At 38.8% G+C, this 23961-nt stretch overlaps 1 protein-coding gene across 1 annotated transcript; it reads left to right on the forward strand.

Moving 5' to 3' along the window:
- The first annotated feature begins 3524 nt into the window (after nucleotides 1-3524).
- Nucleotides 3525-23247, forward strand: comp (cartilage oligomeric matrix protein). The gene is made up of 19 exons (XM_030726947.1): nucleotides 3525-3591; nucleotides 6769-6842; nucleotides 6984-7035; nucleotides 7358-7506; nucleotides 8191-8328; nucleotides 8939-9016; nucleotides 9739-9891; nucleotides 10122-10226; nucleotides 10823-10930; nucleotides 11002-11161; nucleotides 11439-11557; nucleotides 13955-14007; nucleotides 14107-14300; nucleotides 14375-14553; nucleotides 14648-14696; nucleotides 17464-17660; nucleotides 17998-18170; nucleotides 22473-22612; nucleotides 23073-23247. The coding sequence occupies exons 1-19, from the start codon at nucleotides 3525-3527 to the stop codon at nucleotides 23129-23131; spliced, it is 2247 nt and encodes a 748-aa protein (XP_030582807.1). The 3' UTR covers nucleotides 23132-23247.
- Nucleotides 23248-23961: the final 714 nt, after the last annotated feature.

A 23961-nucleotide genomic window follows, 5' to 3' on the forward strand; every position in this document is an offset into this window, starting at 1 on the left:
CCAACTATAAGAAATGTCCTACTGATATGCTTGCCAACAAGAGTTTCTCCACCATGTACTAAGTCATGTTTTGCTTGGGAATCAAATACAAATATTTCACATGATGATATGGAAATCAATTTATAACTTATATGTAACGTGTTTTTTTTCTGGATTTTTGGTTGATGTTCTGCCTCTGTCCATTAAAATTAAACTACCATAAGATTAGAAACTGTTCATTTCTTTGTAAGTGAGCAAGCTTACAAATTCAGCAGGGGATCAAATAATTATTTCCGTCACTGTATATGTGAAGATTTAGAACATTAGTGTCTTGGCGGGCGGTGTGTCGGGCAAAGCTGGACCCAGGCGCAGGACTCCAGATAACTAAAAGGTGTTTATTGGAAGATGTAAAGAAACAAAAATACAAAAACCTTCTGGGGTAAACGAAGCGCAAAATACAAGGCAGGCAGGACCACACCAGGCACAACAACATGAACGACACAACAACAGGCAGAGAAAACACAGGACTTAAATACACAGAGGGGCTGATGAGGGAAGAGGAAACAGGTGGGAACACAGGTGACGCTGATTACCAAGACGAGACCAGGAGGAACAAAACTGGATACAACAGACAGGGACCGGATGACTATCAAAATAAAACAGGAAGAGCGACGAGGGAACAGAGATGCAAACCTGACACAGAATACTGGGAGACACAAGGAACTAGAAATAACCAACTGAGGACAAATACAAAAGATAACAAAACATAATCCGAGAAATAAAACTGAAATAGCACCAAAAGAACATAAAACACTGGGCCACCAGCCCAGGACATGACAATTAGTATGACTTGTATTCAATAAATTTACTGATTCTCGTTGTATAATTTAGGTTCTGAGGCAAACCCTGTTTCTCCTCATGAATTTGCCACTATTTATTACAGAGCTGCTTTTTTAATCTGACAGCATGATACACGAGCTAATTTTTTTTTTTGTTTGTTTGTTTGTTCACCATAAAATATAAATGCCAAATTCCCATCTGAAACGCATCAAAACGACACCGTTTCCAGTGAAAATGGCTTCGTGTAAACGGCACCTAAGACATGTCCAAGAGCAAAATGTAATCCTTTTTACATGCTGTTCTGGGAATCACTTGATATTATGTAACTCTGAAGCTACTGGGAGGTTAAAAAAACAAAAGGAGCGTGAAGAAAAAGAAAGAAAAGGGCAGAGGTGAACTGGAGTCACGTCCTCAAAAACTGAGAAGCCCCCTGCTGTGTTCACAAACTGTTGTAGCACAGGCAGTAAACCATCACTAATGAAGTTTGCAGGAGGTTCTTACACTCGGCTTTTAACCTTAACATTCCTCACAGCAGTAAAGATCAGAGAGGGAAAATATCTGCTTGCTGCATTATCAGGTTACATCTTACTAAAGCTTCAGGTACTCAAGTAAATGCATGTTATCTATCTGTCTGTCTGTCTGTCTATCCTGCTCCTCTGGTGAGTGAGCAGGTGGGAATGGGGGAGGCACTGAGAGCTTGTTGAGATGATCTGGAGCAAAACAACCAACTTTTATTGTAAAGAATGTATCCAACATCTGCTGTTCACATTACTGACCAATATGCAATCATAGTAATGTAGTTTCAGTAATACAGTTGATACAGTTCCTGTAGCTGTAGCTCACGTCATTGCTCTTGCATGGGAATGAACAACCGTACTGGGTAATGTTTGGGAAGAGTGTGATGAAATAACACATGCGTCCATGTATTAGCATTTTCCACACTGGATTGTTAGATTTTATTCTTATCTGTACACATTAGAGGCCTCTGCTGAGGTACTACAGATTAAAATGAGCATTTTTAGCTATGTGTAATAAACAAACTAACAAAATAAACTAATAAAAATGTTTCTGTGATGTGCTACTGTGAATAAATGTGTTATCTATAGAAACCAAGTATCCAGAGTAATAGTGTATCTTAACAAACCCACAAAGTTTGATTGATTAGTTGTTTCTGAATCATTTGGAATCAAGTTCTCACAGTTAAAACTAGTATTACAAGACAAAACGAGAACTCATACAGTGTCTTTGACAGTAATTTAACTGAATTTACAGGTAAAAATAATAATAAATATTTACAAATTAAATAAGAAAAAAGGAAAAACGGTCTTTCTTCCCTGTTTGTTGGTTTATTTCACCATTTACGTTGACACGTGCAGAATACTTTTCATGAGTGTGAGTACTGTAAAACCTGTTTATAGAGCTTTGGTGTAAAATGTGGAAGAGCTGCTCAGATAAATATTTGCAAACGCTGTATAAGAGGTGGAGGAGTACAGGTGGGTGGCTGTGTAGAAAGGAGATGATGGAGATGGATGTGACACACAAGGTGGTTCTTCCCCTGTTACAGTGCAAGTAAAGAGCAGTGTAACTGTTACTGCAACTTTGCACCTACAGTATGAGCTTGTTTCATTTCCACAGAACCAGTTTGTTGGCAGTCCATATGATTTGTTCTGTTTACTGACGTGTACATTTTCAATAGTTTACTTTATTGTGTGACTATTGGAGTAAAATATATTCCCCTTACAGTATCTGTAATGTAAATTTTTATTTTCTTTACAAAAAAAGTAAAACATTGAGCTATTAAAATCAGCATCTCTAGGTTATAATACAAAAGTCAGTTATAAAAAAATAATAATCTGGTACAGGTAATTGTGTAAAAATAGAAGCTGTGGAACATCTAATCCTTTGGACCTCCCTGCTTTACACACTAAAAAAACATTTCATTCAGTAGCAGCGATTTCATCGTTAGCATAAAAACTTTCACTGTAACAAATGAATGTATTTGAGCTGCTTTAGGAACCATAATCTTCAGAACTGACAAATGTTTCGCCAAATGTACCAAAGCAAGTAAAAATGCTAAAAATAATTTATCAAAATTTATGCTGATGAATATTTGAAAAAAAAAAGTCAATAGTGATTAATCTCAAAAAATCATGCAGGTAAATTTGGAACAGCTACAATATGTCCATTCATTTCTATGAGATATTATTAATATCAGTGATGTAAACTCATTATGTGGTTAGTTTGGCACCTTGGAACCTGTATTCTAGAAATAAAAAAACACTCAAGGAATAATCAACACAGAAATCCTAAAGCAGCAGTCAAACGACCCTCGAGCCATTTCCCTCAGCATCAACGTAAACAAACCAGTGAACAGGTTTCTTTTGTGGTGTCATTTTGGAGTGACATGACCAATAAACACAGCAAATAATGCTGCTGTTACTCCATATGTGGGGAAGGGGGGTGTATTTTGTTGAGCAACCAAACGCCTTCTTCTTCTGTTTTCTTGGAGTTTTAGGGGACGGGATGGAGATTTAAACCACAGAAGGGGGGTAAGAGTGGAGTATAAAACCCAACATAGGGAATGAAATAGCCCAGAACCTTTGTTGGGACAAGGTTTGCAGGAGGAGCAGTGAGACCGGGCTGAAGGAAAGAGAGAGAAGGAAGGGAGTAACCTGCTGTACCTGGACTGGTGCTTTTTTGTAGACATGCTGTGGTTTCTGGGGCTGAGCTGTGTGCTCTGCATAGGAGGGAACGCTGTGGCAGGACAGAGAGGTGAGAAATCTGCTTGATACAGAAAAATGATTATTAGTAAATTAAATTACTTTAGCTGCATGAGAACATGGGTCCACATTTTACCACGCAGTTTAACAAACGCAAACACAAACATGATATAATGACTGATGGAGAGAAGTGGCGGGGGGGGGGCATAATTTTAAAAATGTTAACACTGCAGCTGAAAAACAATAAAGTTAAATTTAAACTGATCCCTCTGGGGACATTGTTATAGATTTTGTCAGAGTTGGTAGGTGGCAGGTTAGTATTTTCCTAAACTAAATTTGAGAAATTAAATTGTATGTATGGAAAACTTACTGGAAATGTAATTAATTCAAAGCCAGATTTTATTTATTTATGTATCAATATATTTATTTCTAAAAGAGGTACAGTATTTGCTTATTAAATTGGGTTTTTTTTTTAGATGAAAAATTGGTTTGGCAAGAACAAAGACTAACTCGTAAAGGAGCTCAGAGGACATGAGGACTGGAAAATTCTGTGCACACAATGAGGGAAAACAATCACTGTGAGCTTCCTGTGGTCCAGGACTCAGCCTCCTTTCCATTAGCAGAGACAGTGATTTATTCCCAGTATCTCTTCTTTCTGCTGTGGAATTCATTCGGTAAACACGATTGCTACTAATGAGAAGAACACATTTCCTGCTCTACACGCTCAGGAGATTTCTGCTTTCGGGGGAAAGAGTTGTGCCTGGTAAAAGTGGCTTAGGTGAGCTGCAAGTTATATTTTTAAAACAACAAACTTGGAGACACGCTGTCACCTTGAACATTTAGTTTGTGCATATTTCATAACAATTTGCACTTATAGTCAGTTCAGTTTTTTAGCTTTATTGTTTTGGTTCACTCTCACTGGTCTCATAGTTTTATTTATGGCTGCAGCAGAGTTTTTTTCAGCCAAGAAACCTAAAGGACTCAGAGAGTTTCTGTAAAAAAGGAGTGGGCCAGAATCCCCCCTGAGATGTGTACAAACCCGGTGAGCAACTACAAGAAACATCTTACCGCTGTGCACGCCACCAAGGGTTTGATCACCAAGTACTAAGTCATGCATGTTTTGCTTGGGGATCAAAAACTTACTTCACTCAGCGATATGCAAATCAATTTATATGTGTATTTTCTAGAGTTTTGCTTGATATTTGGTCTCTCTCCATTAAGATGAAACTACCATAAAAATTAGACTGTTCATTTCTTTGTAAGTGAGGAAACTTACAAATTCAGCAGGGGATCAAATAATTATTTCCCCCCAATGTAAACTGTCAAAGTTTGTTTAGCACTCCTAAACACAGTAGATTATACTGGATAATTGAGTCACGAGTAATTTATTTTTTAAGGAACTGTCAGTACTCCTGTATTTCTTTTTGTGTTACTGGCTGTTTCTTCATCAAATTATCTCTGATCAGATGAAATTAGAGCAAAGCATCATTTTTGAAGTTAATGAGGTCATTCTCTTGTTTTATTTTAATTAATTGTCCAAGATTATTTAATGTTTTAGAGTGGCAGATTAAGCCAATCAGTGTTTCAGTTTCAGTGACATATTCAACATTAGAATAACTACTGCACAAACACACACGTAGGCCAGAAATCGATGCACCATAACTTCTGTGCTATCAGGGGTTATATGCTATAACTGTGTCTATGAATGAAGACTTTTCCCAGTTGATAGTTAATTGGTGGTTAAAGGTTAAAATCAGAGCTCCCAGGACACCCACAAGCTTAATTCCTGGAAGTATGTGAGCTGGAAAAATGTCCCATATCTTCCAGATAATCTTGTATCATTCCATTTCTGGAAAGTAATTTTTTTTAGGTATAATCTAAACATCTCTGACTCCATTTAATGCGTGGGTTGTGGATACAATCGAGGCCTGTGGTGGCTGAGGAATGCCAGGTATGAGACTTTGGCAATAGACTCGCAGTGGATCATGTTGTACAGGACTCCCCCACACACGTCCAACACTGCTCCCCAGCTTGCTGAAGAAGTGCAACAAAGCAAGAAAGCAAATCTGGTTATGAGTTTTAGCTTGTTTGCATTGCAAAGCTCTTTGTAACCGTGTCTTCAAATTTAATCTCCATACTCCATCTCTATAATAATAGTTATGTTAATAGTTGTTACTGTACTGTATTCAGTAAATTGGCATCATTAGCTATATTAGGGTGTTTTCTTTTATAAGTTTTCTGCTTTAATTTGTTTACAATGTATCTTTTGTGTTTTTATTCAACAAAAAAAGAAATTGGGTTGGACGTATTTTTTAAAAATTTGCTTTTACACATTTCATACCTGATGGCGATGCGCATGGTTCATGATGAATGCCAGTGTAATTAAAAGGTTTTCTTAAAGGCAGTGCATGCAGCATGAGACTAATCTTTAAAAACACGAGCACAAATTTTAGGACATTTCTGAAACTCTGAAAAATAACTAGCGATTACACAAAACTACAATATTTGCCTCTGTAGTGTGTGTGTGTGAGGGGGGGGGGGGGGGGGGGGGGGGGGGGTTGAAGGGGGAACATGCCTTACAATTTTACTTATTTTTTCCCCTCTTTTTATTTTGCAAATACATAAAAGACAATAAAGACAGATGACATTTCCAAACTACACAAAAGGGGCAAGGTGGGCTGTACATACTGATCTTTGGGGGCAGTCTTAATATATGATTTATATTATATAGCCTCATTGTTGTTCTAAGCACATGCTGGGTATGATGAGAGGCATCACGCTGGATGTAATGTAAAGATGGAGACCAGGTTGTATCAAATTGGGTCACTTTGTCCTTTAAAGTTGAAGTCAGCTTCTCCAAATTTGTGTGATCTGTTTGCAAATTGAGCCACTGATTTACTGATGATTTCTGTCTTTCCACTGAAGTCAGACTGTTTTAGTTTTTTTGGTGATGGTTAGTGACTGAACACAGGGAGCTACTGATTACCTGCAGTACTGTCGGGTCATTTTCTTCCTGAAACCTTCAATGATTACACCCTTACACCCTTAATTCACAGATTACAGTTTCCATTTTCTTGTTAACAGTATCCACAACAGCGAGTCGTGGATGTGAAGAAATTGTGCGTGTGTGGGCTGCTTCACTGGGATGGAAACTCGTCTGATTAAAATGCCCACCGATATGTACAAAAGTTTTCCTTTACTGAACGCTTTGTTCCTTTTTCAAACCCAGATGGAGAAATTATCAGTCAGATTAAAACGACTAACCTCGCCTTGGCTGAGATTAAAGAGCTTCTGAAACAGCAGGTAATCCTCCTTCATAAATTATTTTAAAATTAACTTTACTTTTGCAATGATTGAATGTACTGTGGGTTTAGAAAAACTTAAAGAGTCTGTAGTGCTGAGGGAATGCAAAAATGTATTTAATCTATTGACTGTACTTTCCAGATTAAGGAGATTGTATTCCTAAAGAACACAGTGATGGAGTGTGAAGCCTGCGGTCAGTTCACCAGCCCGCTTATCAATGATATACTTGTGTTTATGTCTGAAAATATACACATTATTTAAAATATTATGTATTATGTGTTGTTTTTATGCTAAGATTTAGTCAGTTCTTAGCTCACTCAACCCATTTTCCATGTATACATGTGTAGGAACACATACATCAGATTATTAGATAATCATAATATTAATATTTGTGAGATCATATAAAGTTTACATAATAATCTGTACGGGGAGAGAACATAGATATGAAGAAAATGGGATATGAGAAATTCTTTACTGCTCTGAAACAGAAAACTGCTGATATCCTCTTTTCTCAGCAATGGGAGGCGTGCAGCCTCAGCCTTCCTGTGTGCCCAACTCCTGCCACCCAGGGGTGAGCTACGTGGAAACACCTGAGGGTGTAAAATGTGGACCCTGTCCTCATGGCATGGAAGGAAACGGTACCTACTGCACTGATGTGGACGAGGTATGTGCAGAGATTTGATACACAATCGTTGACAGTAAAGTGTTGCAGGTATAATCAATGTTATGTCAAATGAGCGCATTTAAATACTGCTAGACTTTTGGGCTGTACCAGCAACTAAAAGCTGATGAAATGGCAAAAATTTAGACTTTACCAGAAACCCAGTGAACTCCACTAATTCTTCACATGCAATGCACCGAGTGCTAGTTTCAGTTCATTCAGGTTAAAAATCCCAGAACAAACAAAAAAGAAACAGCACAGACAAACACGAGTACATCAGGGAGTCAGTTCAGTTTTATTTATAAAGTGCCAAATCACAACAAACAGTCGCCTCAAGGTACTGAGGTAGGTTGAAGGTATTATTGTTGTCTTAGCAGAATATCACTTTAGTACTCTAACTGTAAAGTTGTGTCTACAGGATGTGGTCCACAGACAGCTGCTTTCATGTATTGCCTGATTTACATTTAGAGAGATGAGCGTTTAGAAACTTTGTTGACCTTCGTCACAGCTGAATTGTAACCTTTTCATAACACCACTGTAAATAATAATCTCACAATGGCAGAGATCATTTAGCATCTCACAGAGCAGTGCCAGTCAGTGAGCATGCAGATAGTCAGGAGCCTGGGACGGACTCCCCTGGTCTTCCTCCTGATAACATCTTCCTGCATGTGCCCCCTGTGTTCACAGTGCACTGTGAAACCCTGCCACATGGGTGTTCGCTGCATCAACACATCCCCAGGTTTCCGCTGTGGCTCCTGTCCTGCTGGATACACGGGCCCGCAAGTCCAGGGCGTTGGTCTTGCCTACGCCACTGCCAACAAACAGGTTGGTAAAGTATTATATGTCATTCAAAGGGTTGCTGTGTAGATTTAGGGCAATCTAACAGCAGAAATAATGCACAGCATGTGCCACAGTGTTTTCTTTATTAACTTTTGTTAGCCCTGTAAGAAGTGATCATATCTGCAGAGGGAGCAGGTCCTCTTTTACAGGACCCAGTATATAAAGCTGCCATGTTTCTCCACTGGTCCAGAATGGAAAAAATAAACTTGGCTACAGTGAGAACCTTTCTCTGACCTTAAACTCCCTTTTTATGTTGAAGTGACATCCACCCATGTTCTTTTACACCAGGAGTCCAATCCAACCCACTGGATGGCTTTGCAAAGTATTTTGCACCAGGAAGCACTGTGCTGCAAGTAGATAAGAATGGATCATGTTTTGAGTGCCTGTCTGAATTGTGAATTTCATCTGAAATTCACAGTTCTGAATTTCATATTGAGTTTTACAGACTTCCTACTGACAAAAACATTAAAATAGACTGAAGCAGAACATGGATATATAAGATATATTATATAAGAAAATGTATGCAACCTCCCAGTCTCAATGTGAAGATCAATTACATTATTTAGTGTTTTTTTGAAATCTTTGTCCTTTTAAGGTATGCAGAGATATCAATGAGTGTGAAGGCCCCAACAACGGAGGCTGTGTGGCGAACTCTGTGTGCATGAACACCCCTGTGAGTATGAACACTGAATTTTCAGTAAATTGCTGATTAGATCTAAGCCTCTGGTAAAGTCATTCTTCATGTTGATATTTTACACAAAAAAAAAAACTATGTGATTTCACAGAATTTAATTAATTTTAATTTTCCTATCATTTTTAAATATGAAAATATCAATAAAGTCACAAAAACAGACTGTGAATTAACATGTCTAAATGACCTGAACATGATTTTTTTCATGTTTTCCCATGAAATCAATTATTTTTCTCACACAAAAAGAAATACAGTCAGAAGAGCAACATAATTCCACAAATACATCGTGTATTTTAAAGATAAAACTGTTAAATTCCAGTTTATTGATGTATCTACATATCTGAAATCTGATGCATTGAATGGATAATGAGACAAAAAATGTCACATAATTTCACATGGATTTGCTCATTAAATAACAGATATGTTGTGTCATCATGGAAGTTTTCACCAGAAAAATCGTGGGGGAAAAAAGGAGAACATGCTCCACACAGAAAAGCCCCAGCTGGCCATCAGTGGATATGTGTCAAAGCCAAATCTAGGATTATCAGTTTTAATCAACAACCAAAATTGTGTAAACATATGTGCAATATTAGGACTAATATTTCTTCTTCGTTTGCTGCGTTTGTTGAGTGCTGCTGCGTTTGAAGTTCCATGCTAACACCACCAATGTGGACACCTGTGACATGGTGTGATGGTTCTATCAGGGCTCTTTCAGATGTGGTCCCTGTAAGACAGGCTACACCGGGGATCAGCGACAAGGCTGTAAGCCTGAAAGAGCCTGTGGCAATGGTCAGCCCAACCCCTGCCATGCCAGCGCCGAGTGCATCATCCATCGAGAGGGGACTATTGAGTGCCAGGTGAGCAAAGAAATCTTTTAGATTTCAAATCCTCAGATTTAGCTTTACTGTGTTATCAAAGCCATGAAAATATTCCCACCCCACCACTTTGAAGCATATGAGTTTTAACCCGATCTTGGGAAATCATGGGTCTGTTTGAGTGCTGATGCTCATCTGATATTGTATGGGGCACAAAACAGAGCCAATAAAAAGAGTATGTACAGCTCCTAAACCTTTTTCCATCCTCACAGTGTGGAGTTGGATGGGCTGGCAATGGCTACATCTGTGGGCCCGACACTGATATTGATGGCTTTCCAGATGAGAAACTGGACTGTCCTGACAGGAATTGCAACAAAGTGAGTCTCCTTCATATCCAACCGAAGTCTTTGAAGTTGTTCCTATAAAAACACAATTTTTTTTAGCTGTGAATATTCAAAGGTCCTATGTAAATGTGGCATAATAGAAGACTGTGCAGAAGGTTTAAGCAGTAAGAGAATGTGCTTTGCACTATAGGCTGCCTCAGTGTCTTCTGTTTCTTCATGAAGCTGTGATTTCCTAAAAACTCCATCTGTCATGAGTTTGAGGAAACTAGATCTTCTGCTTTGAGATTCACTTCCTTTGTGGCTGAAGATAATGCAGTTTCACATAACTCTGCCTGTAGGTTTAGGGCTATGCTATAAATTTGGCACCAATTCCTGATGGAATCGCAAGATCAGTAAAAACATCTAATGTGGCTAAAAAGTTACACAGACATCTACTGTATGTGTTGAAAACTGCCAAACACTGAACATTTGTAGAATCTATCTTGTGATCATTCTTTTCTTGTGTCGTGAAACTAAATTCAGACTTGAATCTCTGATGAAAGACAGCCTAAATCACTTCATATAAAACACCAAGTAAATACTGAGAGCTTTAAAACTTACCTGTAATCATCTGTTTGTTTTCCCTTCAGGATAACTGTCTCACTGTGCCCAACTCTGGTCAAGAAGATGCTGACAGTGATGGAATTGGAGACGCCTGTGATGAAGATGCAGATGGGGATGGGATCTTAAATACACAGGTTCATACACAAAGGATACTGATGTAGATTTTTACTGATGTAGACATGTGACTAAAACATCTTTTTCACAGGATAACTGTGTGTTGGTGCCCAACGTGGACCAGAGGAACATCGATGAGGATGACTTTGGCGATGCCTGCGACAACTGCCCCGCAGTCAAAAACAATGACCAGAAAGATACAGATGTGGACAAATATGGAGATGAATGTGATGAAGATATTGATGGGGATGGTAAACACTTTGTACAAATTGATTTTGAAGCGCTACCTATTCATTAGACCTATTTATACATACTCAAAATGCAAATTTTTAGTATGTGACACCATCTCAGTTTTAATATGTAACAAAAATTAAATAAAAAGTTGTACATTTTGATTAATTATAAACACTGACTGTTGATGGGCTTATAATTGTGAGTTGCTTGATACATACATTACAACAAATTAAAGTCATGTGCCAGTCTTCAGGTTACTGTAACATTTTCTAATGTTCCCAATGTTAACCCCAGGAATTCCCAATCACCTCGATAACTGCAAAAGGGTCCCTAATGCTGACCAGAAAGATCGAGATGGAGACAAAGTGGGAGATGCCTGTGACAGCTGTCCTTATGTTCCCAACCCTGACCAGGTGAAAAATCTCTTCACACTATTGCACTGCATGGAAATAAATAAATAAAAATTAATAAAATAAATAAATATTAATAAATTTACAAAAAACAGACAGTAAATTAACAGAGAAGCCCAGACCTCCCTCTCCCCAGCTACCTCCTCCAGCTCATCCAGGGGAACACCGGCATTCTCAGGTCAGCTGAGAGATATAATCTCTCCAGTCTGTTCCGGGGCTTGTACAGCTCAAAACTGCCAAGTCATTCATCACCCCAGTCTCCTCCGGTGTTCCTCAGGGCTCTGTCCTTGGTCCTCTTCTCTTTGTTATTTACTTATTACCCTTAGGACATATTTTTAGGAAATACGGCATCCATTTTCATTGTTATGCCGATGACACCCAGCTCTATGTCTCTTCTAAACCAAATGCTCTTCTCCCCCCGCCTTCCCTTTCTGACTGTCTTTCTGAAATAAAATCTTGGTTTTCTGACAATCTTCTCAAATTGAATAATGATAAAACAGAAATCCTGCTGATTGGTGCCAAATCCACCCTTGCAAAATCCAATCACTTCACACTCACCATTGATAATTTCACTGTCCCCATCTCCTCCCAAGTTAAGAGTCTGGGTGTCATCCTCGATAGCACTCTTTCTTTTGAGGCTCATGTCAAAAACCTCACTCGGTCTGCTTATTTTCACTTACGTAACATTAATCGTCTCTGTCCTTCTCTTACATCTACCAGTACTGCAACTCTTGTCCACGCCCTTGTCACTTCTCGATTGGATTACTGCAATTCACTTCTCGCTGGTCTACCACTCAAACTTCTCCATAAACTCCAGATGGTTCAAAACTCTGCTGCACGTATCATTACCCGAACCTCCTCTACTCAACACATTACTCCCATCCTTCAGGACCTACATTGGCTTCCAATAGACTACCATATCAAATACAAGATTCTTCTTCTCACCTTCAAATCTCTTCATAACCTTGCTCCCCCCCTACATTGCTGCTCTAATCCATTACTATACTCCCTCACGCCCACTTCGTTCTTCTTCGTCACTGCTCCTCAATATACCTTCTGTCCATTTAGCAACTATGGGGTCTAGAGCCTTTTGTCATATAGCACCCCATCTCTGGAATGCTCTACCGCAACCATTAAAGGTCATAAACAGCTTATCTCTTTTTAAATCTCGTCTAAAAACCCATCTGTTCAAACAAGCTTTCGGCCTATGACTCGGTGGGTTCTTGGATTTTATCCTGGTCTTAACTATTGTTTTGCTTTTCTTCAATTTTTGTTTATTGTGTAATTGTAATTGTGCTTTCTCTTTTGCTGTTTTCATTTTTTCATTTTGATTGTTTTTTCCCTGTAAGGCGACCTTGAGTGCCCTGAAAGGCGCCTATAAATAAAATGTATTATTATTATTATTATTCCTCCCAGACAGACTGGGACATGTTCGAACCACCTCAACTGGCTCCTTTCAATGTGGAGGAGTAGCCACTCTACTCTACAAACCCCACCTAGGAACATCAGGTGGGGTTTGGGGTGGCTGTAGAGTAGGACACCTACTAAGTGGAAGTTTGGTAGTTTGATCCCTGGCTTCATCAGTTTGCTGGAATATTTTGGGGGTTTTTTTGTTGTTGTTTTTTTACAGAACAGAAGATTTCCGTTTTATTATGATAGTTTTCTGGCACTCCAACTGACGGAATATTTTCCTTTTTTTAAATGGATTTTACACATCAACGTATTGCAAAAAAAGGACACTATATCAAAGACCCTTTCACTTTATTAACACATTTTCTATAATGCTGCAGAGGTTGAAAAGTGTTGGTCGATATTAACCATTAACAAATTTGTTTAAATTTAATCACAATATTGAATCATAAATAACATGAGAGTTTTAATAGCACTTGATGTAAAGGTGACATTAGGAGAAGTACAAATAAAAGGGGGATTAGAGTTTCACATTAAGCTACCTTTGCAACACCAATCTATTTAAAGTATCTGAATTAATTTGACTGGTAAGTCTGAGCAAATATACAAATATAAATGGAAATAATATGAAACAAAAAAAAGATTAAATTGACTTCAGTAAACTTCACTATGTAAAAAGTAAAGGGTTTGTGAAGAAACTAAAATACAATCAACTGAATAATATGCAGAAAATCTTGCTTTTAATGACCTCTAGTGGTTTAACTTCTCCCCCTACTACAGTGATCTAGTGTAGTGTATCTGATTTGAAACATCCTAAAATACACTGATAATGCTGCCAGTGTACATGGTATTACTCAATCCACATTGTCTTCTTAGCTGGGATTATTATTGTGCTTGTTGGCCTTGTTGCCTTCATGCTTGTTCTGATGTGTTGATGGCAGCACAGAGCTTGGAAAATTTTATGTTTGCAACTCATGTCATGTTTCTCAGATGGATGCAGACAATGATTTGATTGGTGACCCCTGTGACACTAACAAGGACAGGTATTGTAGGAGCTCATCAGTCAAGTCACTTATATTTATGTGTATCTGTTTGCATATTCAAAAGTCTGCACATGCTTCTAACATCTGTCTCTTGTCCAGTGATGGTGATGGTCACCAGGACTCTCGGGACAACTGTCCAGCTGTCATCAACAGCTCTCAGCTGGATACTGACAAAGATGGAAAGGGAGATGAGTGTGATGATGATGATGACAATGATGGTATTCCAGACCTGCTGCCACCTGGTCCTGATAACTGTCGTCTGATCCCCAATCCTCTGCAGGAGGACTCGGATGGTGTGTAACACTCCTGACATATTAAAGCAGAGGTTCATGTTTTACTTAGGCCTAATATTTATCCATCTTCCCAGGTAATGGTGTGGGTAATGTATGTGAAAAGGATTTTGACAATGACACCATAGTCGACCCCATAGACGTCTGTCCAGAAAACGCTGAGGTCAGGCTTACTGACTTCAGGGAGTACCAGACAGTTGTTTTAGATCCAGAAGGAGATGCACAGATTGATCCCAACTGGGTGGTGCTGAACCAGGTCAAGTGATTATAATTTTTCTTTATTTCCCTGTTGTTTTTTTTTTGTTAGAATAATTTGTCATGAAATTAAATTTGTCTTTAATCCACTGCAGGGAAGAGAGATCGTCCAGACTATGAACAGTGATCCTGGATTGGCTGTTGGTAAAAACATTTGGTATTTACAAGGATAGCTTCAAGAAAATAGAAACCCCTTTAATGTGTGTGTTTTAAATATGAAGTTGCCATTAGAAACTGCCTAATTTAAGTATAAAGACTAGAAACAAGCGGAAATAGCCTGGCTTTGTTTAAAGATAACAAAATCCACTTGGGTCATTCCATCTAAAATCACCAACTTTTAAGAATATTTCCTGCTCGATTGTCTAAATTCTTGCTAGATCGTCTAGATCGTCTAAAATTTTTATGGTATAAAGTTTGAAGATATGTAAATATTGCTGTGAAATTTTGGCTTTATATATCAAATACTTCTCAAGAAATATATTTTTTTGATAAACAGTCTGTTGATGCACTTTCAGGCCATTTTTCACACATTGAAATCTGAGGCAATGTTAGAACATGAATATCACAAAAACCATTAAAGATAAAAGCTAGAATTTTCAGTGGTCTTTCTTATCATCAAAATGAATGAGGATCTGTAATTTAGGACAGATAATTAAAAAAAATGTCAGAGTATTGGGTAATTAAATTAAAACATGAAAAAAATTCAAGCTATCCTATAAAGAGCACACACTAATAAAAACTTTGACAAAAATGAAGAAAATGACATTTTCAATCCAATCCAATCCAATCCAGCTTTATTTATAAAGTGCTTTAAAATTAGCTCAGAGAGATAAGGTGGGGCAAGTCCATTTAGAGATTTAAAAGCAAATAAAAGAATTTAAAAATGAATCCTAAAATGAATGGGCAGCCAGTGAAGCGAAGCTAAAACAGGTGAAATGTGCTCATGTTTGCAGGCACCAGTTAAAAGTCACCCAGCAGCATTCTGCACCAGTTGAAGGCGAGCAACAGAGGACTTGCTAAGCCCCATATAAAGTGCATTACAATAATCCAGCCGAGTGGTAACAAAGATGTGGATTACTGTTTCAAAGTCTCGCCTTTGGAGAATTGGCTTTATTTTGGCCAGTTAGAAAGCTTGACTTGAAAGAAGAAAGCTTGACTTAACTACAGCATTAATGTGGATATCGAGCTTCATGTCAGGATCTATTTTGACTCCTAAGTTTGTGATTGTTGGCTTGAGATACTGTGCCAGAGAGCCCAGATCTACCAAAGGGGTCACAAAATTGTTACCAAAAACCATCACCTATGTTTTTTTCTCATTGAGACTCAGGAAATGTAGAACCAACCACACCTTAATGTCACCTAAGCATTTAAGTAATTGTGCCACTGAGTCCTTCATTTTAGGAGGCACATATATCTGGCTGTCATCTGCATAGCAGTGGAAAGAAATACCATATTTTCTAAGTATGGGGCCCAGCAGTAATAGATAAAGAGAGAAAAGGAGTGGGCCTAGAACTGAGCCCTGTGGTACCCCACACACAAGTGGAGCAGCGGAGGACACAAATTCACCAAGACCAACACAGAAACTCGTACTTGCCAAGTATGACTGAGACATCTCAGAGCTGTGCCCCTAATTCCTGCCCACTGCTCTAGACGAGAGATTAAAATTTTATGGTCCACTATCTCTCTCTCTCTCTCTGTATATATATATATATATATATATATATAGGAGGATGCAGGAGTAGACAGTGGTGTATAACAAAAATGAGCCTTTATTGTGGCTAAACGCAAGCAAATACAAGAACCAAAAGAAGATAACAAAACTAAAGAAAGACCTAAACTTAAAGGAAACGCAAGAAGCTGGGTGAATGCAGGAACAAAAACACTGTTAGGAAGACAACAAGACTCTGACATCCCACAACAGGAAACCTGAGTGAATAAAAACACAGAGGGAATGAGGGGTGAGTGGAAACAGCTGTGGCAAACAGGTGAACAGAATGACACTAAAGCGACTCGGGGAAGTAAAACAAAACACAAAGCACAAGAGACAGGGGATGTCAAAATAAAACAGGAAGTGAGAAGACTGATACACAAATGCAAACTTGACACCACATAAAGAGGATGCAGACTAGACACTGTGAAAAATAAACAAAAAAAACTCCACACAACATTATTTTGTGAGTTAAAAATTAAGAGTACCAACTGGAAACTCCAGAATTTTGTTCTATTTGGATAATTTACTGATATTTTAGTTTTTGTGGTACAGTCCAGCATGAAATTTGAATGAAAATAGCATCTTCTCCAATTTTGTGAATAAGAATTTCATGTTGAAAAGTATTCTACGTGCTTTCGTTAGCAGTATTGTGAAATTCAACTATATAGCATTCAGAAATTGTCACTAGTTGTCTTTTGCAGTGTGAAGTTTTTTTTTTTTTTTTATTAGTGTGTGTTCAAATATGGGGATGTTTTGACTAGCCAATACTCAGACATGTTTTAAATTTTCTGTCCCAAATTACAGATCCTGACTCATTTTGATGGTAAGAAAGACCAGTGAAAATTTCACTCTTATCTTCAATAGTTTTTGAGATTTTCATGATAAAATATGGCCTCAGATTTTGATGTGTGGAAAAAAAAATAGTCTGAAAATAGGTCGACAGACCATTTTTTCAAAAATATATCTTGAAAAGCATTTCACGTATGAAGCTAAAATTGCACAGCACTCATTATATATGTTAAAACTTTGGACCATAAAATTTCTATGCATATCAGAGACGGTCGAGCAGAAAGCCCGTGTTGATTTGAGCTGGAATGACCATCAGGCCAGGGGCTATAGCTTTAATATACTGCACATACATCCATAACTTCAGCCCTATATTTTAAACCAGAATCTGATGCATAATAATTTGTCCTGCAGGTTACACGGCTTTCAGTGGTGTGGATTTTGAAGGAACATTTCATGTTAATACGGTAACGGACGACGACTATGCTGGTTTTATATTTGCGTACCAGGACAGCTCCAGTTTCTACGTGGTGATGTGGAAGCAGGTGGAACAGATCTACTGGCAGGCAAACCCATTCAGAGCTGTGGCAGAACCAGGCATCCAACTGAAGGTACTCCACATTTGATCCACAATTATATTGCTTTATAGAGTTGATTTGTCCTGCATCACTTTGTAGTAGTGTCTGGCAGTTTCATAGTGGAGGAGTATTTTCACAGCCTGACACCCGAAAATCTGGCCTTACAGCTAACTTATAAAACGTTAATAACCTATTTGTTGAACACTTATAAATCCTCTTGAAATGATAGGAAAATGGTAGTAAAGCTGATGCTTATCTGCAGAATTAGTAAACACATACAAACATTCAAGAGCTGCCACAACTCACTAACTATTCATCTGTAATTAATGGAACAAAAATTATGAATTTTTGTCTTCTTTTTTTTTTAAAGGCAGTAAAATCAAGCACGGGTCCAGGTGAAAACCTGCGGAACGCCTTGTGGCACACGGGTGATACCAGTGATCAGGTGAAGCTCCTGTGGAAAGATGCTCGCAATGTTGGCTGGAAAGATAAGACTTCGTATCGCTGGTTCCTCCAGCACCGGCCTGCTGATGGCTACATCAGGTACTGTGACTAAGTCAAATAACTGTGACAGTTTTACAAGCCACAAGCTGGGTTTGTTTTCATTTCATGAGTGTGTGTGTGTGTGTGTGTGTGCGTTCTTGTATAGCCATCTTAACAAGGACTAGTTTGCGTTTTAGACCATTAGAGTGGGGACATTTTGGAAAAGTGAGTCACGCCCCTTCAAAGGCCTGGTTAAGACTTTGCTTTAGGTTTAAAATTAGGTTTTAATTTATGATTATGCATGTAGCTGGGATGGTTAAGGTTAGGGTAAGGGGCCTCACAAAGCTAGCCATGCACACTTAAGTGTATTTATCTGTGCATCACAGTCAAATGTGTGGAAACATCTGTGTCAGTGATAGTGTCACCGGTGTGTAGTTGAGAGTGGGCATGGTCTGACCCACAAGACGGAGTAATCATGAGCATCGGTGCCAGAGATGCCAGCAGGATCAACAAACTGATCCACAAGGCTGGAACCATCATGATCAGAATCTGAAGACATTTGAACCAGTGAGGGACACGAGGTCACTGAACAAACTGCTCTCCATCACAGACAATCCATCACATCTGCTTCTCTCCACATGACAGAGACAGCAGAGCTCCTTCTCCCTCAGACTTTTTTTCTACCTCATTGCCATAAAGAGCACTTCAGGAAATCATTCCTAATAAAATTATAATAGCTCTTGTTTTTGTGACATATGAACACTCCTGTCAGGACACAAGTTTCTGCACATATTTCTGTATTATACCTGCAGTTTGTCTTATTTATTTATTTTTTTTATCACTGTTGTATATATAAGTGCTTTTTGCACCACTGTGGTACAGTGGTGTTTCTACTGTAAATTATACTATTTTTATTCTTTATCCTGCTCCTGAAACACAGTAATTTCTCTTGCAGGATCAATAAAGTATCTATCTATAATAATGTAGTAATGACAGTTGACTCTTAATGGGTTAGATACACGGTTTTAAGTCACTTCTGACCTCCAAACATGTACAGCAAATCTAAATATAATCATTCCAATATTTTTTTAATATTTCAATAAAAGTCCAAAATTGGAATCCCTCAGTTAAAAAAAAAAAACTGCCAAAGAATAACTAAAATAAGTAATCTTGCAACTAATTTATTAATACTTTGTAATTTTTAATTTAGTGCCATGCTGCTCACTACCCTTTGCTAACCTTCGCCTGTTGAAGCGGGCCCCGGCCTCAGCTAACAAGGATCTGGACATCCGAATGGCCCTACTAAATGCTAGATCGTTAGCCAACAAAACTTTCCTTCTCAATGACTTTTTCATCGCACAGCAGTTGGATTTTATGTTTGTGACTGAGACGTGGCTTCATGCTGGTGAGTCTGCACCTTTTTCCGAACTTTTACCTCCCGGCTGTTCTTTCTTCAGCTCCCCGCGGATCTCTGGAAAAGGTGGAGGACTTGCTTCAATATTTAAATGCAGTTTTCGCTGTCGTCAGGTCTCGGCAGACCTGTACGCCAGCTTTGAACTGCAGCTGTTGGAGATAAACTCTTCCCCCTCGGTGCTCTGCGCGGTGATTTACCGACCACCGAAGTGCACGAAGGACTTCATCGGTGACTTTGCTGACTTGCTGACGGGTCTCATACTAAAATATGACCGTATTTTAATTGTTGGTGACTTTAATATTCATGTGTGTTGTGAGAGTGGTCCACTGGTTAAAGAATTTGCCTCGCTTATTGACTCTTTTAACTTAACACAACTCGTGTGTGGTCCCACTCATGAAAAAGGTCACACACTGGATCTGGTGTTGTCTTATGGACTTAGAGTCTGCATCACAGGGATACGTGACTGTGGTATATCGGACCATTTTCCTGTTTTATTTACAGCAGCGCTCCCCAGCTCTGGGATAAATAGAGTATCCTCTACACGTCGTGTGCGCTTGGTTAACTCTTCATGCGCTGCTGATTTTGCAGCTGCTTTTAAAAACTCTGACTTAAGCAATTTGGATTTTTGCTTGAGCCTGAATACCGAGGACTTCACTAACTCTTTTATATCTGCTTGCACTGCTGTACTGGACTGTATTGCCCCTTTTACAACCAAACGCACCAAACCTTCCTCCCAGCCCTGGCTGGATGAGACAACCCGCGCTCTCAGACGTGAGTGCAGACGCGCTGAGAGAAGGTGGAAGAAGGATAAGCTCCATGTCTCCTTAGAGATCCTGCGTAACTGTTTATTGAAATACCAGAAAGCAGTAAAATATGCAAAGTCTGCTTATTTCTCTAACATTGTTTCAAGTAACAGTCACAGGCCTCATTTTCTTTTTAGTGTTTTTAATTCACTCGCTGATCCTCGCTGTAATGTGAACCAAGCGAAGGTCTGTCCTGCACTGTGCGAAAACTTTAAGAAATTTTTTGTGGAAAAAATTTCTGCCCTCAGGCCTTCATCACCTCAGGCTGAAACAGACTCATCTGCACCTCCTCCCAGCAGAGCTGTCTTTGAGCAGTTTGAGCCTGTCACACTCTCCACACTAAAGGAGGTGATTCAAAATATGAGACCTGTAAACTCTCCCACAGACTGTGTTCCGTCTCGCCTTTTTAAAGGGGCTTTTGATTCAGTGGGACCAACTATCCTTGCTCTGATTAACAGTGCGCTTGCATCTGGTTGTGTTCCAGCTGCCTTTAAACATGCAGTTGTACAGCCTCTAATCAAGAAGAAGAACCTTGACCCTGATGTTCTTTCAAATTACAGACCAATTTCTAAATTACCATTTTTATCCAAGGTTCTTGAAAAAGTTGTTTTTAAGCAACTTCAAGCATTTTTAAGTGAACATGGAATGTGGGAAAAGTTTCAGTCAGGTTTTAGAATGCGTCACAGCACAGAGACGGCTCTTTTAAGAGTTTTTAACGATCTGCTTTTAACTGTGGACTCTGGTAGTCCTGCAGTTTTAGTACTTCTAGACCTGTCAGCTGCCTTTGACACTGTGGACCACGAGATCCTTCTATCCCGCCTAGAACATGAAATTGGCATTAAAGGCACGGTTCTGACTTGGTTCAGATCTTATCTTACTGATAGAAGTTTCTCTGTCCATCTAGGAGACTGTTTTTCTACCACAGCAAAGCTTTCTTGTGGAGTGCCTCAGGGGTCCATTCTGGGCCCAATTCTTTTCTCATTGTATATGTTGCCTCTAGGGTCGATTTTTTAGGAAACATAATATTTGTTTCCACTGTTTTGCTGACGACATCCAGGTATATATGCCCATCAAACTGAACAGCAGAGATCCATGGGAACCCCTGCTGAACTGTCTAAGTGACATCAAGTCCTGGATGAGAAACAATTTCCTAAAACTTAATGAAAGCAAAACCGAGGTCATATGCTTTGGTAAATTTGACCCCTCAAGCTACTCCTCTGGCACTCCGAGTCATTTGGCTCCTCACTGTCGTGATGCTGTGAAAAATCTGGGTGTCATTTTAGATAGTAGTTTTAAAATGGAGAAGCAAGTAAGTGCTGTTACCAAAATCAGTTTTTACCAACTCAGAGTTATTGCCAAGGTAAAACCTTATCTCCCGCAGCAGGACCTGGAAAAAGTTATTCATGCTTTTATTACTTCCCGCCTGGACTACTGTAATTCTCTGTACTTTGGCATAGATCAATCATCTGTGCGCCGCCTGCAGGTAGTCCAGAATGCGGCAGCTCGTCTTTTAACCGGTTTAAAAAAGCATGAACACATTACCCCAGTCCTGTCATCCCTTCACTGGCTCCCTGTCCGTTTTAGAATCGATTTTAAGATTTTATTGCTTACTTTTAAAGCCTTAAACGGACTGGCACCTTTGTATCTGTCTGAGCTGCTTCACTGTCACACCCCTGTAAGAGCTCTGAGGTCATCGAACCAGCTGCTCTTACAGAGGCCTAAAACCAGACTAAAACAGAGAGGTGATCGAGCTTTTGCAGCAGCAGCACCAAAGCTATGGAACGATCTACCTCTCCATATTCGCACAGCTCAGACGATACACACATTTAAATCTCTATTAAAAACACATTTCTTTTCCTTGGCATTTGGCTGCAGTGCTACCTCCTTTTAGATGATTGTTTTATGGTATTTTATGGTACTTGTTTTAAACGTTTTAATTTTTAATTTTCTTATGTTATTTATTGTTCTTAATGTTTTTATTTATTTATTTTTATTTTATTATTTTATTTATTTATTTATATATTTTTATTTTTATTTAGTATAGTCCTTGGGGTTACAGATCTTGTACAGCACTTTGGTCAACGTCGTTGTTTTAAATGTGCTTTATAAATAAACTTGACTTGACTTGACTTTGCTGGATTGCAGAGTTCGTTTCTATGAGGGCACTCAAATGGTAGCGGACACGGGCGTCATCATAGACGCGACGATGAGAGGAGGCAGACTGGGAGTCTTCTGCTTCTCCCAGGAGAACATTATCTGGGCCAACCTGCGTTATCGCTGCAACGGTGAGTGAAGTGTTCAGAAGGCTTGAGAGGCTGGACTGTGGCCACAAAGTGCTTTTCATTTATTCCGCAATGCTCCTCTGTCAAGGAAGGAGCCAGTGCCATTTGTTTCTCTGTCAGCAAGATGAAGCTAGAACTACCAAGCCAAATTTCACGAAGCAAGCAAAAAGATCCCATTAAATATAGGTGCCTACTTTCCTAAATACGAAAAATTATTGCATTAACCTTTTAGAAGATTTGCTCTCCAAGTGCCATTCTAGCTGTTGAATCCAGTTGTCTCTGGTGTTGCCTATTCTGGTTATTTGTGGGTTTTTTTTTTCTTTTTTTTTCAGTATTTCTAGTTAGCTAACCAATAATGCGCTGACTTGGAAGTATGGTATTATTAGTACAGGCATGAATGCTGCCATAAACGTGTGATATTTCAAACTAAATCGTAAATGTACTTTCTACTGTGTCCCTTCAGACACTCTTCCAGAGGACTTTGATACCTACAGAGCCCAGCAGGTCCAGCTAGTAGCCTGATGACAACAAACAAGCCCAAACAGAACACTTTGGCGATAAAGTCGAATTAAAAATCTGACATTAGTGTTAGAAATGTCTCCGGTGAAAACTGATTGAGTGTGCTGCACAACTGGAAATGTAACAGCTGTAACAAGTCATCATAGTGAAGTGGTATTATAAGATGTTCTGTTTAGCTGTTAGCAGATTTTATATGATGTTTCTACAAAATACTGTCCTCTGTGTATTAACATTTTCATTTCTACTACAGGAAGACAACCTGCAAAGATTTGACTGTCACTAAATAAATATGTGAATAAATGTGAACTTTGATAATTACTTGTCTTCTATGAATTTACTGTAGCTGTAAAGATGACTGTGTATATTCAAACCATAGATATCAAAGATGCAAGTAGCTGTTTTGATGCACCGACTTGAGGATTTGAGCTATTAAACCTCATTTTTCTGAAACCAGAACACTGGAAATTCATCAGCTGTCAATCACAAGACAGTCACTCCCCAAAGCATGCCATGCTTTTCTCTCTATTTTACTCTAAATGGGAACACAAATTACAAAGCGAAAATTATATTGTATTAAACAAGACTTGAAACTAGTGACTGAAATAATTAACATATGAGTAAAGTGTTCACTCTGGGCACAAATCAAGTGAGCAGTGGGGTCATTTTCTTATGGACTTCTATATTTATTTTTGCAACAAGAAGAGTCGCCCCCTGCTGAGCATTAGAAAGAATGCAGGTTTACAGAATTTAAGAATTGGCTTGACTTTTCAGACCCAGAGGATACTTTTTTTTTTTTATAGTGAAGTCTATACCAAGGTAAGATAAATGTAAAT

Source organism: Archocentrus centrarchus, chromosome 4 (assembly GCF_007364275.1).
Source record: "Archocentrus centrarchus isolate MPI-CPG fArcCen1 chromosome 4, fArcCen1, whole genome shotgun sequence".
Classification (NCBI taxonomy): Eukaryota; Metazoa; Chordata; class Actinopteri; order Cichliformes; family Cichlidae; genus Archocentrus; species Archocentrus centrarchus.